The sequence below is a fragment of the Salminus brasiliensis genome, chromosome 1 (genome assembly GCF_030463535.1).
Source record: "Salminus brasiliensis chromosome 1, fSalBra1.hap2, whole genome shotgun sequence".
NCBI lineage: Eukaryota > Metazoa > Chordata > Actinopteri > Characiformes > Bryconidae > Salminus > Salminus brasiliensis.
This window is the reverse complement of record NC_132878.1, coordinates 13,501,654-13,517,306: the sequence shown is the minus strand read 5'-3', so window position 1 is coordinate 13,517,306 and position 15,653 is coordinate 13,501,654. Positions and strand designations below refer to the sequence as shown.

The window sequence follows — 15,653 nt, the reverse complement described above, 5'->3', positions numbered from 1 at the left end:
AGAAGATATGACTTAACAAGATATGACGTAACAAATTTACACACCCATCTACAACCCTGTTATTTGGCCCTAGAATGAAACAAGCTGCTTTTTTTAGCAGCTTCTGGGCTCCTGAAAACGTTGATGAGCTCTGATTTTCTTATTTGTCACATTAAACTGCTTTATTTCACACAGGGACAAACAGCTAACATCTCATGACTAAATCCCCTCATTCCATTAAAAAAAAAAAGCTTTATACAAATCTTCAATTTGGAAATCACTCAGCCCCTATCCTGCCTTTGAATACTGCCTGAGTAGGCAGCATTTATTACGTTTCAAACATAGCCAGAGACACGTGTGCAACAGAGACTGTGTGTGTGAGTTTATCCTGCTAAAGAAACTTTACTTGACCTCAAGGTTCTTTAGACCTTTAAAATGACCTAAAAAGTCTTCACACTCACACATGTCTGTTATAAACATGGTTCTTCAATGCTATTGTTCAGAACCATTTGAAGCACCTTTATTTATTTGCATAAATATTTTATAGGAAATCTCTTATTGTTCTAGTTACTAAATAAATCACAGCCATCAGTAAACCACCAAGATAAAAAACATAAAAAATGATTTCTAAGAGTTATGCTGGATTGTCTGACAACGGGTTCAGCAATATCTACAAGATCTGTCTTGCTTTGTGTGTACAGCGTGGAGGATGTTGCAACACTGCCTGTGCTTCTGGAAACATGTTTTCTGGGTAGACTATAGATTTTCCATACTGGTCTATGCCGGTTGCCTATGTTTCACTTCAATACAACCTCACACTCATTTGGTAACCTTCCTTTCCAGCTCATTTAGTCCTCACTCAACAATGATCACAGCTTAAACTTATTCATTCATGCTGATACATTCCTTTCACATTGTGATTAGACTGCTGCTCCTTTTTAAAATGTCTTTGCTTCTCACTTTCCTGTTCATGTCTACCCTTCTTAAATTCTAGATTTTGTTTAATTATTATTATTTTATTTATTCAATTTATTGCTCTTTTGGTGCAACTGGGACCTTGAGATCTCACTTTTGTTCCACCCCATGTACCATGAATCCTTGAAACCGCAACAGTGAACAAAATGACGTCTAATCACTTGGATCATACATTGTAGTAGCAACTGTTGAACAAAACTAATCCTTACATTTTATAAAATGCTAACTTTACGGAAAAGAGTGAGTTAATGTAACAGCCTTTATCGTAGTTATTGTAGATCGTAGTAGAGATTAATAAAATATATGAATAGGATATGATAGCAATAGTATACGTATTCAAAATTTGGAGGTCATTAAAGGGCCCATTAATGTGCATATTATCACTGTCATAAAATAACCATGTATGTTTATTTTATATTGTTTTTTTTCACATTTTTACATAATCTATTATTAGTATTGATAGTATGAGTATCAATACTAATACTAAATATTGATAGTATGATTTTACACAAATATAAATAGTTATGCAGTTCTAGCTAACGCTATCCTGTCCACTTCATCAAAATTACATAGTGCTGTTAGCAGTGTGCCGAGCTGGAGTGGCAACGATTAAACCACTGTTCTCCTTATTTTAGGTCAGTGAAGCAACATAGTGATTTTGAGGCAGTTAATTTAAAGAAGAAATATTGCTTTCTGTTGCTTTAAGATCTCTCTACTGGAAATTCTATTCACTTATTAAGTGGCCATGGGCTCCCAATCCATCAGGGTTCACCATGTTTCACCATCACACTTGGCCCAGGAGCTAATGAGTTGAATCAGGCATATTAGAGCTGGGAAAACCCAAATGTGTGCAATGGATGATATGCCCATGTTTGTGGGATTTTTGAACCACCATGTTAGGCTACAATGCTAATAGGTTTTGCATTGGTACGCATCCCTGGATCTGTTCTAATCTTCTAAGCTAGCTAGGTGTGCTACCCTTGGTACTATGTGATATTTCCCTCTCAGGTTCATTCAATGAAGAAACCCCTATTAGTGTTCTCAAACCACAGATAGATCCTTAAATACCACTGTTCTCATCTGAAGCTGTAGGATTGCGCAAATGTTGTATTGGCTCATTTGAACTTCCCTGCTTCCGTCAAGATGCGGAAATGGCTAAATTCTCAATACTTTTATGCAATAGTTTACTCATTTCCTCCTCTACTAAAAAAGAGACTACTTTGCGGAGCATTGGACGATGAAAGAAGATGATGACTTTGGCTGCAGTAATCCAGGAGCCTGTATGGTGATAACCTAGCACTGAACAAATATTCAATGACTGACAGATCTTAAATGTTAGCAAGCAGAATAGCTAGCTAGAAAGATATCAGATAATATTGAAATAAAAGTCCTTACACACCGATCAGCCATAACATTAGTACCAGTGAAGTGAAAGGGTCATAAGCATAAGCATAAGGGTCTGAGCCACTTTGACAAGGGCCAAATTGTGATGGCAAGAGGGTCAGAGCATCTCCAAGACATCAGGAAGGTCTTGTGGGGTGTTCTCAGTATGTAGTGGTCAGAACCTACCAAAAGTGGTCTGAGAAAGGTGACAGGGTCATGGGCACCTAAAGCTCACCGACACAATTCATGAAGCACCCAGGATCTGCTGCTAACATATTGGTACCAGATACCACAGGACACACCATTAAGACACCACAGGAGTCTTAATAGTCATATCTGTTGTGGCTACTCAATATTAGGCACTAATGTACTAATGTTGTGGCTAGCCGGTATATGTATACAAAATTGTCATATTGCTTAGTCTTCTGACCACATTATACATGAGTATAATCCACTGTAGTTTTTAGTAAGACACCCTTCAGATTGTATTATTCTGTAGGCCTACACTTATTGTATTCTTCAGTTTACAGTACAGTTTGGGTCTTTGAGTGTTAACTAAAGCTGCATTTTGACACATGGCTCCTGAGCAGTACCTGTATAATCCCTACACACAGTATGGGTGTGAGTGAAGGGAACTACGGTTGATGAAATACTGTCATTTGAAATGCACCACATCATCATCATCAAACACGAACCAACATGTTATTTTTTAATAGACATGCAAGAGCCGGAAGGAACTGGTTATCTCTGCTGTTTGCCAGTAAACACACTACATTCCTTTATAATAAATACAAATAAACACCAATACAGTAAAAGCTAGGAGTGTTGTTAGCTTCTCAGTGAACTCGATTAGTTCAGTTCCACCAGCAGCTCATCTGATTTACTATAAGGACTGATTAGATAAACTAGGTCTTAGATGATATCTGTAAATACTGGCCTTCCCCAAGGAGGGCTTTGGTTAAGCTACATAACATCACAGTGAACTGCTGATTTCTTTAGCTTTTTTTCTAATTAGAAACTGAACATCGGAATTGATGGGGCTAAAATCAGCAGAAAATGATGGATTAGATATTGGAGACTGACTACAATTTGATTCTGTAACAAATATAGCCTGAAACATCACACACTCACACTGTGTAATGGGGTTTAGACTCTGGTCCTGGAGGTGCTCTTCCTGCTCAAGCACACTTGATTCAACTCATTTATCAATTGCCAGGTTTGGTCGGTGTGTTAGTGCTCTTTTACACCAATTTAAGTGAAGGGCTTTCTTTAAAAACAATAATTTTGAAACATTGAAACATTTTTCTCCCCAATTTAGACATTTCTAGTTCCTGTCTGAGAGTTATGAAAAAAAGATTTAGGTCTAATATCAATGTTTTTAAAAATCTGTTCATAGAGGGGAGGTACATGCAGAGCATTGCAAGGCACATTGCCCTCAAAGAACTTAGATTTTCCACTCTTTTATCATTATCAGCATTACACAGGCATGTTAAACTCAGAAGACATGAGGTTCACTGGTGGTTTTGGATAGTCAATAACTTCCCCTGTTTTGTGTTATTACCAATGTAACGAAATTTGAGTGTTTCTCTACAACCAGTCCCACTCTGAATAGCTTTGCTCACATCTGAAAGTGTTGTAAATTGTAAAATCAGTTGATTTATTCAGTTTAATTATTATTGAGAAATATTAAAGTTTCACCTTGGATACTGGATATTTCACAAAATATCTGAATGCTGTAGGTTAACGTATATTTAAGTAAGTTTATATGAAACCTGTTTTATACACACTAACCTTTTAATTATAGCTTATATTGAGTTGGTGACCAATTACGAAGAACTGTGTACTCTCCTCCTCCCGCTGTGGTGGTTGGTGTAGTATCGTGGATAACATCACTTTCCCCAAAGTAGACTTCCTATCTGGCCACCAATGTCAATAGAAGTTGTTATCTAGTTAGATCCCAGCTATCATCTCCAGGTAGGGCCTGTATGGGTAGCCCAGCTGGGAACTAGAATGTTTTGTCCTCTGGTTCCATGTTGGCCCCACATATGGATGCTGATGGTACCAGGATCGCACCAGGGTTGTACATTGACCCATGTGAGATTAAGGTGGGCTATATCGATGGGACCCATTTGAGAAGCCCAACTGGGTCCCAAAGCTTATGCCCACCTAGAACCCCCCTAGCCCATGTACCACTCGGGAGAGCCCCACATGAGCAAGTTGACTGGGATGTAGGTTGTGACATTGGGTGATCAAAACTCAATGTCAGAACAATGACTAATACCAATGCCAATTTGACGAGGAATAGTGACGACAGCTGGCGTTGGTATTTTATTGATCTTACGTGTTTATCTTATGTATCTAAAATCTGACGTCGTCCAAACGTCACATGCAAACGTCGTATTGACGTAAAATACCAACATTCAGTTGGGGTGAGGTGGTGATCGAAATCCAACGTCTGCTATATGTCATAATGTTAACATTCACATTAACGTTATTAGATGTTGATGTTGACATGGTGTTAAGTTACCAAAATTCAACGTCTGGCCAATGTTGGAGGCTGTCTGTAAACCAGTGTTGTTTTTTTGGACATTTTGGTGACTTTCCAACCAAATTTCACTGTATGTACAATGCTGGGTTTTGACGTCAACCATTTCTCCCCCTTTTAACTAAATTCAATGTCCGCCTGACGTTAGAGTTCAACATCTTTCTGACGTCCAGTTCACATCAGGTGCCTGAACAAACACACCTTGGGCAAGACTCCTGTCTCTACATTGTCTAGACTGTCTACTATGTTTCAAGTGTAAGTCACTCTGGATAAGACTGTCAGAAAAATGCCATTACAGTGAGTGTCAATGTACCTTCCTATACAGGCAGCACTGCAACCCTGGGTGCGAGGGAGGAAGGGAAGGAAAGCTGGACTGAAGCTAACGAGTGAAAGTTGTGGATTACAACAGCCCACCCCCCAACACACACACACACACACACACACACACACATACACTCACACGCACTTCCAGTCTCCTGCTGTGTGGTGACTCAGTGCAGCACAGTCCTTCTGCTTATAAAACCTCCAGGAACTTCACTGCGCTTCAGAGCCTCCAGCCCCTGCAGTGAGAGCACAGCGGCACCATGCTTGGAAACCCGGTCTTCTCATGCTTCGTGTTTTACAGCACGCTTTTAATACTGAAGATGTACATCATCGCCATCATCACGGGACAACTGAGGCTGAGGAGGAAGGTAAGAGTGAGGTGGCACTGAAACTTTTTGGTAAAGTTAAAGGTAAAGTTTAGGCTCACTCTCCTGAGCCAGGCAGCCTCAGATATAGCTACTGTAGCTCCAACGTTGTTTACTTCTCCCAAACATCTGCTGAAGAAGGGGATAACCATGAATGTGACATGGCATGTGCTCTCTTTGGCCAGGCTTTCGCCAACCCCGAGGACGCGATGAGACACGGGGGACAGCAGTTCTGCCGTGAAGACGCGAGTGTGGAAAGGTGTAGGAGGTAAACAGGCTAACCCTCATTGTCTCTTGATCGCAGCCCATGAAATGAGCCTCTGGCAATCCCTTGGTCTGCTGGGCGTTAAACGCGAACCTTTGAGAGTGTACAGATGGGTACAGATGTTCACTCTGGCTGTCAGATATCTGTGGCGCGATTTGGGTTTAATGTGGTTAAGGAGGTTAAGCGCATCCTGACACTGAGCTTCAGTGTTACTCATTCAGATGTGCACACTCTTATATGCATAGTTGGTTCCCTGAAAGCCTTTCAGTGGATGGTTCCTAAGAGCAGTGTTTCTCAGCCCTGGTCCTGGAGGCTGTAACTGTGTACAGTGGCTGTAACTCTCCCACTGCAGCTGCAACAGCTGAATCAGGTGTGTTCGGAGCAGAGGAATCACTAAAATGTGCAAAGCAGGCTGCCAGGGTTGAGAAACACCGCTTTGGAGAAGAAGCAACCTCCACATAATGTTCATGCTGGACATTAGAGGGTTAAATGTGAACTGGTCCAGATGAATCACTTTTGGTTCCTATAAAAGCTTTTCAGTGGAGGGGCTTCTTTAGAAAAGCCTTTTGGCAAGTGAGATGTGTGCTGTTTAAAGAACCTCCACATCATGTATGAACTGTCCACAACTTGTGTGAAACCTCTAGAATATGTGATAGTTCTTTAGAAGAACCTTTAAAATGTTCTTCACGGCTCATTTGAACACTTTCTTGGGATGCTGGACATCAGAGGGTTATATGTAAACCTGTGAGAGTTTACACTGACACACATGCTCACTCTAGGGGTCAGAAGAACCACTTTTGGTTCCTATAAAAGCTTTTCAGTGGAGGAGCCTTTAGAGAAGCATTTTGGCAAATGAGATGTGTGAAGTTTAAAGAACTTCCACATAATGTAAGTCCATAAGTGTGTGTAGAAGTTAGTCAAGTAAGTTAAAGGGGACCTAGAATGGAAAACTGTACTTACGTTTGCATAGTTGAATAATGAGAGCTTGGCACATGGAGCTACCGTGAACCTGAAACCTGGGCCAACCTACAATGGGCCAATTTCAAAAGCCCATAACTGCTATGCAACATTTACACCCCCAAAATTTACACACACTTGCTTAAACGCAGTGGCCGATTCCTGAGAATTAGCTTGATATCAGAAAATGCGCAACCTCGAGTTGCTACATGCTTTGCGGCTTTGCCTGATGACACTAGCCTGGGATGGGTACGTCGGTGCACGATGATCAAAAACACAGAAAGCAAGCAGATATCCATGCTAGACTTAACGGTAACCCTAGCTCAGCCCTAGAGCCAATCAGCTAGCTGACAGGATATGACCACTATCCAGTAAGACTCTGTTATGACTATGCTAAAAGCTAGAGATGTGAATTCTCTGCGAGTTGTTACAGATGCTTCACTCTAAAATCAGCCAACCAGAGCAGAGCTCATCAGTTATTCGTGACCCCACCATAAAACATGGAATTACCATGTTAATTATGGGGCAAAAATAACAGGGATGTAATTGGGTTTGTAAAACCACTTCTGGACATTTTTGTCCCAAACAAAGTTACATACTGGGATTTATTATTAATGTAGAAAGTATACACACATTTCAGTAAAGTAGATTCAGTGCATCGCAGTTTTCAATGTATCTCCTTCTCCCTTTTCCTGGATCTGGAGTTTTAATCTATTAGTTAGAGGCGATGTTGGACAGTGTTCAACCTTCTGAGAAAGTGTGTCCTGGGGGCGAAATCTGTTGCATATCTGTTCAGTCTGTTCCATTTTAGCTTGTTTTCCAGATGTTACAGACTTATACTTACCTACACCCACAAGTTTTCTTCTCCTACAATCTTTATAAACACTTCTCTCCATCTGCACTAAATTAGTGGTGGGGGAAGTTATGGGGAGCTTGTGAATCATTTAGTGCCAGTTGGATGACTGACCATGGCCTGTTCAGTTATTTTTTTCCCCCTTGTTTTCTTACTAGGTCAGGAATTTAACCTCCTCTTTTCCATTGCCCCAGTTATCTCCTGTTGCTTGCTTGAGTGGTCCTTTTTGCATGAGTGTGAGTGTGAAGGACCCATAGACTACATTGTTCTTGTACTTTATTCTTTTCACTTATAACATTTGTGTAGTTTTATGTGTCAAACACATAAATGGTCATAATTTATACATGGCCATTTTCCAACCTCTCTTCAACCTCTGCTCAGTTTCTATTACAGGAGCTTTTAAGAACAGGTAAATAAAAAAGCTCCGTTCTGATTGGCTGCCCTGTATTGCACCTTATTTAAAATCAGTCCAGGCTAAAACTCTTCTTATAACTTGAACGTGAACCGGTGGCTCTACACTGCTGTTGGTTGAAAAGATGGATGTATGTAAATGTGTTTGTTACTGAGCAATTAATTCATTAAAGGGTGCATATCATGGAAAAATAAACATTCCCACTTTTTTAACTAAAAGAGCTGAGTGATGTAACATATTGAAAGGTTAAAAGTGTACCATTCACTCCCTAGTCTATATACTCTGTATATGGAAACCAAGCTGTAAAACCAGCCCAACTGTTTAGGGCCTATCAGGGCTAGCAAAGGCTCAGCGGTGGCTCAGTGGTTAGAGCACTGGCGTGTTGATGACAGGGTTGTGAGTTCAATACCAAGAATTGCTGATCTGCCACTGCTCCTTAACCCCTTAAGGTCCTTAACCCTCTCTGCTCCTCAGGTGCTGCAGCAAAGGCTGCTCACCACTCCAGACACTTTGTGGTTCTCATTAGTGTGCGGCACAAATGGTGAATGTTGCTTGTCTTTGTATTTGAACGTTTTTGTGATGGCATGCAAACCAACAGATATTCATGTATCCACCCTTTCAGGCTAGAGCAGTTTAGAACCACCCTGTAACACTAAGGCCTTAAAGAGGGTTTCCTCCCAGATTGCCTTTTTTAAGCAGTCTTAAAGGCACGGTAACATGAAAATGGCTTAATTGGAAATGATAAAGAGAAGTCATGTCATGAAACTATGAATTATGATTGCCATTGTTACATAAACAACATAAATGTCATGTTAAGTGGGTAGGGAGGGGGGGGGGGGGGCTAAAACAGAATAAAACAGATTACAGGCCTTTTGCTCATATTCTCCACATTCTCAAAAGTCATGCCCCACCCAAGACCACGTAGGAATCTCAGTTTTGAAGTCCAGCTTCTTTCTGGAAAATGCTTGTGTATGTGTGTAACAGTGAAAGTATGCATGTGAGAGTACAAGATTGGAAAATCATTGTGAGGCCACAAGCCCTAAAACAATATTTATGGGACCAGGTCTGACAGCCTGGAAGGAAACGCAATACACCCCAGTCTGCTTGAACACTCTGTTAAAGCATCAGGCCTGTTTTTGTTCTTCATCTGATCCAGTGTGAACGCTAAAACCTGTTATCCGAATGAACGCTAGCAGAAATGTCTGCAGATATGCACATAGAGGAATGTAACACGGTTGCTGACTGCTTTGACTGCTTAGAAGATCAGATAAATCACAAAATACCAGAAAAAAGTCAGGGTCAATAAAGGCTTAATGTTTGGGTTGACTCTGTTCCAAGCTTAGGAAACCCCACCATGCCGTCCATTAAACTCCATTAAAGTCCTTTCCTGCCTCCAGAACAGAGGATTTGAGCAGATTGAGCACTTTATCATAAAACACATTTTCAAAACACTCCGCTACCTTAGCATTATCACTAGTCGCCTCATTTCCAGTCTTTGCTCCAAAGAAAACCTGTCTGCAGTGCTCACAAACCTACATGCTCAGCCCTGAAGTAAATTTTGGCTAAAATATAGGTGCCAGAGAGGGTTTTTTTGTAGCGATACCTGAGAAGAAGCAGTTTTCTTTTCATTAGGAACTTTGGAATGTTTTAAAGGGGCTGTACCAATTACGTTCTTTTTCCTAGAACTGCGTGTCCAAGCCAGTAACCATTATTAACTTAAAAACTTCAAACATTTTTGGAAATAATCTCATCATGACTAAACACAATGCACATCTTAGAAGTTGGCTTTTTTTCAAACCTTGTAGCCTGAATGTATTATTAGCCTAATATTATTTCCTTGACCAAGTAAACTTCACCTGTTAGTTCAGCTGGATAAACTCAACCTTGGGTTCAGCCCAGGAAATCCTTTTTATTCATTCTATAGGAATGTGTTAGTATATCTAGATTAACATATACTATACAATGGGACTATACAGTGAGGTCTTAGTGGATGTCTTAAAGGTAAACCTTGCCTATAGATTATGTAAATCTACTAAGCTTATGCAGTAACTTTAATACTAACACTACGCAACCCTTATACATAACATTAATGTAAAAACTAACCATATTTACTTAACATTTAATTAACCTTGTTGCTAAAACTAACTTTAATGCTAATACCCAGGCCTTGACATTGCAGTAATGCTAGCTACCCACCTTTAGCCTCTAATATAACCTAAATTCTAATTAACAGTGCAGCAATGTACATTATAGTACATAGGGTATGTATAGTGTAAGTTAATGTGTATATGTGTATGTGTATGCACCTACGTTTTGCACTCACCTTTATACCTGTGTAATGTTATGTGATAATAAACGTTATTTGATTTGATTTTACTAGCCGTATTTATCCAATAGACTAACCTTAATGCTAATACTAGCCATCTTTAACCACTACCATAAACTTAATGCTTAGACTAAACCTTAATGCTGATACTAGAGATCCTTATCTATTTGCTTAACAGTGACCAATTAATTCTGTAGCTTATTTACATGCAATATCTAGCACAGTCAACCCCATTGGAAATGAGTTGGTTCACACTGAGCCAACATGTTTTCTAGCATTACTTTCTAGCATTTCCTCTTCAGGCTGTCGCATGCAAGTGCTTAGAAGGGAAAGTCACATCTAAGGGAAGGCTCAGTATGCATAAGAAATGCCACTTGACCTTCAGCAATTTACTGAGGTTCTGTGTTTACCAGAGGTGGGAGCTGGGAAGCCTGAAAAATGGAGAGTATGCAGGGCCAATCCTTTTAATGGAAAAGAAGCAATTCCCCGCAATCCTGTTATACTTATACATAGACATCAACTACATGTCACTACTTCTAATGAATGCATTTAGGTTTAGGTACATTTAGGTACTTTAGGTTATGCTCATTGCTGACACAGATGTGCAAATTGCCTAATGCCAGGGCTCGAGGGGTATAAAGTGGAACTGTGTTCTCTGGAATAATGGACCATGCTCCATCCAATACCTTTAGGATGAGTTGGGGATGAGGTGGGGTGGTGATCATCCAACATCCCAACCTCACTCATGCTCTTGTTACTGAATTGTTTTGTTTTAATTAACTTTTAAATGAATAATATAAAAAGAAGAATAATAAAAAGAAAAATAGAATTTAGTAGTCTCAGCTCTTTCGACACTAGTGTAGAGTTTTAATGCAGAGTTTGAGATTTATCCATCTCTTTGAGAGTGCTATTCAAAAAGAAAGGACGAGTAACAACAAGAAAAAGAGGTAATCAAAGGTAAAACGAGTCATTTCCTTTGATTAAGAGCAGAGAGGTGGAATTAAGGAGGAAATGATTTATTAAGGAAAGTACTTGTGACTTCGCTGTGCGTAAGAAGTTGGCTAATGCAGGATTTTGTGGTGTTGACCCTCACTATTGTGAGAAGGCAGTCTCGCGAAATTCCCCTATGAGACGTCACATTTTGATGCCAGCAGTAATATTCCCAACATTACTACTTCCGAACGCTGTGACCAGTCCAGAGCAGCGTCATGAATCCATTCTCCGCTTGGTGAAAGTGACGTTCAGAGGATTGCACAAAGCAAATATGCCTGTGCTCCAGAGTGAAAGTTTAGTCTGTGCTCAGATGATGTCGGCACTCTTCGTCTGGGCATGATGCCAAGAGACTGACTCAGACTCAAACTTATACCTCAAACCCCTGATTCAAACCAGATGTCATGGCTTACGTGTGTGTACATGCATGTATGTAAAGACACATCTAGGCAAAACCCATCCGAAGTTTTGCGTTGGAGCTACAAGCCTAATGTAACTGTAGGGTTTTTGTCAAATTAATTTTAACACAACCATTTCTCAACTGCCGTGGCTCCTTATTTTGATACTCTATTACTTGAAGCTGAAAATAAGCAAAATCACTATATGATAAAGCTCTGGTCTGATTGGTTATCCTGTATTGTGGCTTATTCATCAAGCCATCCAGGCTTACATACTTATAAAACAACATTTATACAGTTAATACAGTGTTTTTTTAAGTTTATTTTTGTTATTTTAGAGGCGTATAAGGCAGTAATATGGAAAATACAAATTTCCACACAAACCTTGGCCTGTTAACATCAATAATTCCACATTCAATTTCAGAAACTGTTTTTTACACTTTGTTTTATTTGATTTAACAGCCTAAAAGTCATCTGAGCAGACTGTGTGTATGTGTGTATTTAACTGAGGTCGCCACAAACATATAAAATACATAAGGGCTGGGCTCCCCTAATTTTCATCTTGTCGTAACCGTGTGCAAAGTGTCTATTGCTATGCTCATAGTTAAGGTTCTGTAATAATAACAGTGCTCTATTTGTGTTTTTCAGGGCTCATCTCAATGACATGGAGAACATCTTCCCCTTCTTGTTCCTGGGGGCAGTCTACTCCTTGACTGAACCATCGCTGGCAATAGCACGAGGTCACTTCCTGGTCTTCTTCTTGGGTCGAGTGGTTCACAGTGTGGCGTACCTGTTTGCCCTTAAAGCGCCGACCCGGTCACTAGCGTACACCATTGCTCAAGTGCCCTGTGTCTCCATGGTCATCCAGATACTTATAGCTGTGGCCTCATATGCTTGATGGGTTCATTGGTTCCAGCCGGTTGGGGGATGATTTCTGACTGAATGTGACTGATTGACTGACTATAACTGATTACAGTGCTTCTAATCAGTAAACCCTGTGAAGTGAATTAAGATATAGGCAAAGTGGATCGTCTTGTATTTTTACCTGACATGGGAAAGCCCTCCAAAAACAAAATATTTAGTACATTTCATAACAGTATTGAACAGGGACCTGTCTCACGATGGAGGATGTCTTGCTTAGCCATTTAACTTTAAGCCTAGTTCATCACATTACCACTGTAACTTATCTAGGTGCCTTTATTTTCATTATACCTGTACAGTACAGTAAACTTCTGCACTTTCCATATCTCCATGCTTAGAAAGCGAGGGTTAGAATGCAGGGTCAGCAATGCTATAGTGATATAGCGTCCCCTGGAGTAGAGAGGTTAAGAGCCCAACAGAGGCAGCTTAGCGAACCTGGGTATCAAACCCACAAACCTGTGATCAGTCACCCAGCCCTCTAACCTCTGAGCTACCACGGCCCCCTCAAAAAATGCTGCTTCTAGCAGAGGATGGTTTCAATCCATTGACCTCTGGGTGTTGGGCCCAGCATGCTTCCGTTGCACCACTTTGCTACTAGTGCTGCACACTTTTTCCTCTTTCCTGGAGGATGGATACATTCAGGATTTTAGATCATAAACAGCTCTGAACGATCAATCCAGGCTAAACTTCTGATCTGAAATGATCTTATATTAGGAACTTTGAATCGAAGCTGGATTTTTTTATGACAGTCCACATTTTCTATAAAGTACATTTTTGTTGTGAATGTCATGGAATCCCCTGAATTACGGAGGCGTTAATGAGTCAAAGCAAGCATTTGTGGTATATGCAAGTTAACACTGCAGCACAACAGACCTGGCATCACAGGACTGGCAACTTCAACAAAATACCCCCAAGCAAATGAGCAGGTTTGGTCAAATGAGCCTATTTAGGTTTCTTTGGCAGTATTGTAGTATGATTCGAGGAGCCAGTGTTTACATATAACAGGGTTCAGTTTTAACAGCCGGCTTATTTTGATCAGTCTTTTTAGCTAGTCTAAAGTATAAATATACAGTATTCTTTATATTTCAGCTTGTTAATGAGCTTGTAACTCTGGGATCCGGTGGTTCACATGATAAAATGTGTTAAATGTGAAGCATTTGTAATCACGCATGCCAGCTTGAGCAGCCTGGAGCAGATATGGTTAGGAACCTTGTTCAAGGGCCCAACAGTGACAGTGACTGTCTATGGTACAGACTGCTGCACCTTTTTGCATGAAAAATGTAGTCGAGCCAGCCAGAGTTGATCCTGTATACATTGACTGGTAGTCACAATGACAATTTCCATCCCCGCAGGGTGTGATGGCAGCAGTTTTTTATTTGCATTGCTTTTGTGAAGTTGAAGCTTACTTAGAAACCTTCTCTAAGTTGAACATGCCTTGTAAGACAGGCCGCTATTCCATTATCTCTCTATATATTTATATTGTACTATATTAGATATTGTATGCATGAGGTTAAAGTGTTGAGATTCAAATGAAGGTTATTTAAAGTCGTCTCAGCTTTGAGGTTTCGAGTGCTTTGGCTTAAAAGGACATTGAGGAAGGTCTTGTTTCTTCAAGCTTGTGACCCTCCAGCTGAAAACTAGTACTTCCATTATGTTTACAAAGCAGCGTCCACCATTTCCAGCAGCACAGTACACTACATAATCAAGGTCATTTCAGAGGCACGTCTGTTCTGCAAGGGTCTGTCACTTTTGAAAACAATTCCCTCCCCAAGTCCGACTCTTTCAGAGCTAATGTGGCGATAAACAAGCACTGTTACACAAACGCTGTCTGTGTCTGTCTCTTTCTCTTTCTGGTTGCAAACTCAACTCATGGCAAGTTTCTTCGTTATGAACAGAACAACATGAAAAGAATCTGCATATTGAATGAACCAAAGGTGAAGCAAACAAGTGAGGTTAACTGTTGTGAATAAACATTAGGACTTTTTTTTAACAGAACTGCTACTCAGTAATGGAAATATGAGCCTTTTTATAGCACGTTGAAGAGAGTATTGTATATTAAATTATTTTAATTATTGTACTGTTCTGTGTGTAATATTGTTTCTCAGTGTAAACATGAAGACATGTTCTTAAAATAAACTTTTTGACCGAAAGATTGTGTGTGTGTTTGTGTGTGTGTGAGTGTGTGTGAGTGTGTGAGTGTGTGTATGTGTTAAAGAGTGAAAATGGCAGCCCTTTGGAGTTAGATAATGACCTACTGGACTGATACCAAGAGCTGGATTCCAACATTCCACTGAGCTGTGCAGAAACACGAGCAGTCAGAGTGGAAGAGACAGATGAGGAGATGGAGATGGTACACTTTGGCACATGCAGCTGTACAGGGAAAAGCTTTTATTACTATATCTTGTTAAACATATGTTAAAATTACTTGAACTAAAATCACAACTATATTATATATGTATGTGTGTGAGTATATATATATATATATATATATATATATATATATATATATATATATATATATATATATATATATATATATAACATGTCTTTACATGACTTAACAGGAGAGGGCAAAACTGTTCAGAACTTTGAATGGAAGTTAATGTAAAATGTAAAGTTTATTCCATGTAATTTTGAACATTTCTATTCATCCAGAATTATTCACAAAGTGTACAGAGTAGCTATATATATATATATATATATATATATATATATATATATATATATATAGATAAACAAACATATACACAGATATATAAGCTCCCCAGTCAAAAAAGGTGGTAGTAACTTCAGGCCCTTCAAATGGTGTTGCATGAGGATGATTGGGCTATAAATAACTGAGGTATATACCTGAGGACTCATAGATTGAGAAGAGGTGGTACAGTGCAGTGAATGTCTCGTTCGATGTGTGGAAAATGAGTCGCAAAGCAGATGTTAATGATTGGCAAAAAGAGTGATTG

General features: G+C 39.7%; 1 protein-coding gene across 1 annotated transcript; it reads left to right on the top strand.

Annotated features, from left to right (window-relative positions):
• The first annotated feature begins 5,372 nt into the window (after window positions 1-5,372).
• On the top strand, window positions 5,373-14,837 carry ptges (prostaglandin E synthase). Its single transcript, XM_072692801.1, has 3 exons — window positions 5,373-5,574; window positions 5,757-5,839; window positions 12,421-14,837. The coding sequence occupies exons 1-3, from the start codon at window positions 5,467-5,469 to the stop codon at window positions 12,668-12,670; spliced, it is 441 nt and encodes a 146-aa protein (XP_072548902.1). The 5' UTR covers window positions 5,373-5,466; the 3' UTR covers window positions 12,671-14,837.
• The last annotated feature ends 816 nt before the right edge of the window (window positions 14,838-15,653 follow it).

What these genes read in the sequence shown, in the direction of transcription:
- ptges (XM_072692801.1), top strand. Translation starts at nt 5,467, where the DNA reads ATGCTTGGAAACCCGGTCTTCTCATGCTTCGTGTTTTACAGCACGCTT. An exon ending in AACTGAGGCTGAGGAGGAAG is followed by an intron (nt 5,575 to 5,756) that starts GTAAGAGTGAGG and finishes CTCTTTGGCCAG; the next exon opens with GCTTTCGCCAACCCCGAGGA. An exon ending in AGTGTGGAAAGGTGTAGGAG is followed by an intron (nt 5,840 to 12,420) that starts GTAAACAGGCTA and finishes TGTGTTTTTCAG; the next exon opens with GGCTCATCTCAATGACATGG.